This window comes from Salmo trutta, chromosome 12, assembly GCF_901001165.1.
Source record: "Salmo trutta chromosome 12, fSalTru1.1, whole genome shotgun sequence".
In the NCBI taxonomy this organism is placed as follows: domain Eukaryota; kingdom Metazoa; phylum Chordata; class Actinopteri; order Salmoniformes; family Salmonidae; genus Salmo; species Salmo trutta.
Genome location: NC_042968.1, coordinates 26,698,013 through 26,703,248, shown reverse-complemented (window position 1 = coordinate 26,703,248; position 5,236 = coordinate 26,698,013). Strand labels below are relative to the sequence as shown.

At 52.1% G+C, this 5,236-nt stretch overlaps 1 protein-coding gene across 5 annotated transcripts in view; it reads right to left on the bottom strand.

The window, feature by feature from the left end:
• Positions 1–410: 410 nt before the first annotated feature.
• The window catches only part of LOC115203275 (BTB/POZ domain-containing protein kctd15), a 27,729-nt gene continuing 22,903 nt past the window's right edge, over positions 411–5,236 (bottom strand). For all 5 annotated transcript variants that reach the window (XM_029767826.1, XM_029767824.1, XM_029767822.1 and 2 more), the window contains exon 5: positions 411–1,446. In XM_029767826.1, coding sequence (XP_029623686.1) covers positions 1,288–1,446 — 159 coding nt within the window. In that variant the 3' untranslated portion in view covers positions 411–1,287. The remainder of the gene's footprint in view (positions 1,447–5,236) is intronic.

Below are 5,236 nucleotides of genomic sequence, written 5' to 3'. Positions count from 1 at the left end.
TGCATGCTACAAATGTTTCCTCTGAAAGATGTAGAAATGGCCAGGTTCCCTTGCAGCCCCATTTAAACAATGAGACCGTCTCCAGCTCTGAATGCATTACCAGCCAGACTGCTGCTTTAGCCACGTAGCCTCCAGACATAATAGTGTTTCTATAGCCACTGCCAAGTCTCTCTCTGTCTCTCTCTGTCTCTCTGTGTCTCTCTCTCTCTGTGTCTCTCTCTCTCTCTGTCTCTCTCTCTCTCTCTGTCTCTCTCTCTCTCTGTCTCTCTTTCTCTCTCTCTGTCTCTCTCTCTCTCTGTCTCTCTCTGTCTCTCTCTGTCTTTCTTTCTCTCTCTCTCTGTCTCTCTCTCTTTCTCTCTCTCTCTGTCTCTCTCTCTGTCTCTCTCTCTGTCTCTCTCTCTTTCTCTCTCTGTCTCTCTCTCTGTCTCTCTCTGTCTCTCTCTCATTCTCTCAAGCTTTCAAACCTAATGACTTTGAATAAAACGTTCATACATCCTTCATATAGGAGGGAAAAAAACATAAAACAATCCTATTAATAATTGTTTACACCATGTTGTGACAGAACAGCAAAAAAACAGAGAAAAAAGTTGTACTTTATAAACAACAATGAAAATAAGAAAGACAATCAATCGGGCCTCCCTTGGCTGCGAGGCCTGGTTGCTGGCTATAAGAGCAATGTGGGCTGGATGGCTGTCACTTCCTCCTCTTCCTCTCTGCCAGCCCTGTCCCTTGTCAGGCCAGGCCTCCCTAAATAGCACCTGTCTTGTCCCCACTCAGCTGCACTGGACGGCGCACACAACACATGGGCCTCACACAGACACGTACGGGACTGGACGACACACCGCCATGCGCTGCACTGAGGGCAAGGGGGCCGTGCTCCTCACTGAGGTCAGGACACCTCTTCACAAGGGGTCAGAGAGCCTTTACAACTGGAGGAAAAAGAGATTGGTCACGGTGCTTAAATGGTTCAAGAGATGGAGCTGCTGTTTCAGTCTTTCTGTTCATCATCATAGTCCTATATTTCTTTGGGTGTTATTAGTAAACAGAATCAAATCCTTTTGTTTTCTTTCTTTCATTTTTTGTGTTTATACTACATTCCCCTTAGAGCGCTGAGTTCCTCAGAGCTGGCAACGTTATCAGGCGTCTGCTAATACTTAGGTGTTTCTTGCTGGGTTGGTTTTTGTGGTGTGAGATGGAGGGATATTAGGGTTTGGGTTTGTTCTGTTCTGTCCAGTAGGGGGGTGAGGAGCCCCTCGTGGCTAGTCCCTCTCCTCTCCTAAAGTCTCTCTAGTCCAGGGGCTCCTGTTTTATCCTGATGGGGGTGTTCATGGACATACTCCGCCGGTCCTCACGGCACAGCACGTACTCGCTGAACTGGGAGGAGTCCACCCCGCCGCCGCAGGATGCTGCCACACTGAAACCCTTCTGGAACAGACGCTCTAGAACCTGCAGGGACAGAGCAACAACAGAGGTTTAATCAATCAAATCTATTCATAAAGCCCTTTGTACATTAGTAGCCACAAAATGCTTTGCAGTAACCCAGACTAGACCCAAAATACCCGAAAGTAGAAGCACAGAGGCCAGGAAAAACTCCCAAAGGGTTAACACAGACTTATCAATAATAATGACCTTGTCCACCCACCACCTCCTCATCAATCAAAGCACATTTACTGGTGATGAGTCACGTATACAGTAGCACATGTCACTAACCCAATCACATAGATGGATATGTGCCGGAGGGGCGGTCAGACATCACACTGTCTCTAATATTCATGGGGGTGGGTGGTGTTGAAGGATCTGCTGATGATGATATGAGGGCATGAGCTCAAAGTGATGGAGGGGGTTTGGGGTGTATTAGAGAGAGTTAGCTAGGTGTGTTTGGAGGGAGCTAGCTTGAGTTCAGTATATGGAGAGATAACTAGAGCTCCTAATTGGAGTAATGAACAGTAGGGGTTGAGGAGTGTGGCTGAGGCCTGTAAGATACTCAGAGCTGTGAGAGGCTGTGAGGGGCTGTTAGGAGCTGTGAGGAGCTGTGAGGAGCTGTGAGGGGCTGTGAGGAGCTGTGAGAGGCTGTGAGGGGCTGTTAGGAGCTGTGAGAGGCTGTGATGAGCTGTGAGGGGCTGTGAGGAGCTGTGAGAGGCTGTGAGGTGCTGTGAGGGGCTGTGAGGAGCTGTGAGGAGCTGTGAGGGGCTGTGAGGAGCTGTGAGGAGCTGTGAGGAGCTGTGAGGGGCTGTGAGGAGCTGTGAGGAGCTGTGAGGGGCTGTTAGGAGCTGTGAGGAGCTGTGAGGAGCTGTGAGGGGCTGTGAGGAGCTGTGAGGAGCTGTGAGGTGCTGTGAGGGGCTGTGAGAGGCTGTGAGGAGCTGTGAGGGGCTGTGAGGAGCTGTGAGGGGCTGTGAGGGGCTGTGAGAGGCTGTTAGAAGCTGTGAGGAGCTGTGAGGAGCTGTGAGAGGCTGTGAGGAGCTGTGAGGAGCTGTGAGGGGCTGTTAGGAGCTGTGAGGAGCTGTGAGGAGCTGTGAGGGGCTGTGAGGAGCTGTGATGAGCTGTGAGGTGCTGTGAGGAGCTGTGAGGAGCTGTGAGAGCTGTGAGGGGCTGTGAGGAGCTGTGAGGAGCTGTGAGGAGCTGTGAGGGGCTGTGAGGAGCTGTGAGGAGCTGTGAGGTGCTGTGAGGGGCTGTGAGAGGCTGTGAGGTGCTGTGAGGGGCTGTGAGGAGCTGTGAGGGGCTGTGAGGGGCTGTGAGGAGCTGTGAGGAGCTGTGAGGGGCTATTAGGAGCTGTGAGGAGCTGTGAGGGGCTGTGAGGAGCTGTGAGGAGCTGTGAGGTGCTGTGAGGGGCTGTGAGAGATTGTGAGGTGCTGTGAGGGGCTGTGATGAGCTGTGAGGGGCTGTGAGGTGCTGTGAGGGGCTGTGAGGAGCTGTGAGGGGCTGTGAGGAGCTGTGAGGAGTTGTGAGGGGCTGTGAGGAGCTGTGAGAGGCTGTGAGGAGCTGTGAGAGGCTGTGAGGTGCTGTGAGGGGCTGTGAGAGGCTGTGAGGTGCTGTGAGGGGTTGTGAGGAGCTGTGAGGGGCTGTGAGGAGCTGTGAGGAGCTGTGAGGGGCTGTGAGGAGCTGTGAGGAGCTGTGAGAGGCTGTGAGGGGCTGTGAGGAGCTGTGAGGTGCTGTGAGGGGCTGTGAGAAGCTGTGAGAGGCTGTGAGGTGCTGTGAGGTGCTGTGAGGGGCTGTGAGGGGCTGTGAGGAGCTGTGAGGGGCTGTGAGAGGCTGTGAGGTGCTGTGAGGGGCTGTTAGGGGCTGTGAGGAGCTGTGAGGGGCTGTGAGGTGCTGTGAGGGGCTGTGAGGAGCTGTGAGGGGCTGTGAGGAGTTGTGAGAGGCTGTGAGGAGCTGTGAGGGGCTGTGAGGGGCTGTGAGTAGCTGTGAGGGGCTGTGAGGGGCTGTGAGAGGCTGTGAGGAGCTGTGAGAGGCTGTGAGGAGCTGTGAGGAGCTATGAGGGGCTGTGAGGAGCTGTGAGGGGCTGTGAGAAGCTGTGAGAGGCTGTGAGGTGCTGTAAGGGGCTGTGAGAGGCTGTGAGGTGTTGTGAGGGGCTGTGAGGAGCTGTGAGGGGCTGTGAGGAGCTGTGAGGGGCTGTGAGGAGTTGTGAGAGGCTGTGAGGAGCTGTGAGGAGCTGTGAGGGGCTGTGAGGAGCTGTGAGGGGCTGTGAGGAGCTGTGAGGAGCTATGAGGGGCTGTGAGGAGTTGTGAGAGGCTGTGAGGAGCTGTGAGAAGCTGTGAGGAGCTGTGAGGAGCTATGAGGGGCTGTGAGGAGCTGTGAGAGACTGTGAGGAGCTGTGAGAGGCTGTGAGGAGCTGTGAGGGTCTGTGAGGAGCTGTGAGAGGCTGTGAGGAGCTGTGAGGAGCTGTGAGGAGTTGTGAGGGGCTGTGAGGAGCTGTGAGGAGCTGTGAGGGACCCGTGGTGAATGAGGATAGGGGGAGAATATGCCCCTGACTGCATAATGGAGCTGGAGGGAGAAAACTGAGATGTGAGAGGGATGGATACACGTTAGTGAGGCTCAGATTTTTTTCATCTCCTGTAATCCTTCTGGGTTTTTTAGGAGAGGGAGTATCTCTAAATCCCAATGTGAGGAGTGCTGTGTATTTATATATTCCCCAGTTCCTTTAATGGAGTGTTGCAGCGTATGGAAATGAAAGGTCTCGCTCAGGGCTAGCCTCCCTCTCCTTATATTGCCAGATATGAAGACAGAGACGAAAATCACGCAAAATACATGCGTTTCGCCTGTTGCCCCATATAAACACACACTCGCACACACACATACACACAAGTGAGAGTGGCCTCTCTAATTGCGAGAGTGGTGGCCCCATTGGAGGGCTAAAGCGGGACAATTAGTCCTGGTGGTTGAGCCACGCAGCCTCCTCAGTCTGGGGGTTAGGATGCCTGCTGAGGAATTCACAGATCACACAGACTGATAGGACTTGTTAAACAGGCCTGCTCAACTATTAATGGCTGGTTTAGACAACCCCCCTACCACCTCGCCCTGCTTCCCCCCCTGCCCTGATGCAAAAACAAGGCAGAGAGTGCATCCCAAATTACACCCTATTCCCTAGGTAATGCATTACTTTTGACCAAGGCCCATAGGGTTCTGGTCTAAACTAGTGCACAATATAGGGAATAGGCCAGGGTGCCAATTGGGACACAGCCTAATGTGGGCCAGCAGCATTTTTCTTCTTTCACCTAACTAACTCCAATAATGATAACTACCCCCTCTCCCTCTCTCTTCTCCTCCCCTCCCCTCCGGAGCTCTGTGACGATGACGGAGTCAGTAATTTGTGGGAAAGAGAGGCGGCAGACGGCTGATGGTGAGCTTAAGAGAGGCACTAATTAAGAGACCTGCCGAAGCATCAAACGAACGCTCCCCAAATCCACGACAGACGATGGAGAGGAGTAACGATTATGGAAATGATATTACACTCTCTGCTTTGATCATTGCATCACATTGCATTTTCACCCCATATTTCTTTTTTTTTTACATATGTGAGACTCTGTCACGTTAGGCGACGCGTTCAGTCACAAAGGAGAGTAGGGTTGATCAATAAAGATACTCTTAATTAAAACATTTTGATAATGAGGCATTATTACACTGTAAATACTGTATATTGCATTTAACCTAAAAATGTCATATTGAATTTCAACACATTGATCTTTGATTCAAAATGCCAAATGTACCAATGTTCAAGTGTTTTTAACCCTTCTTGCTG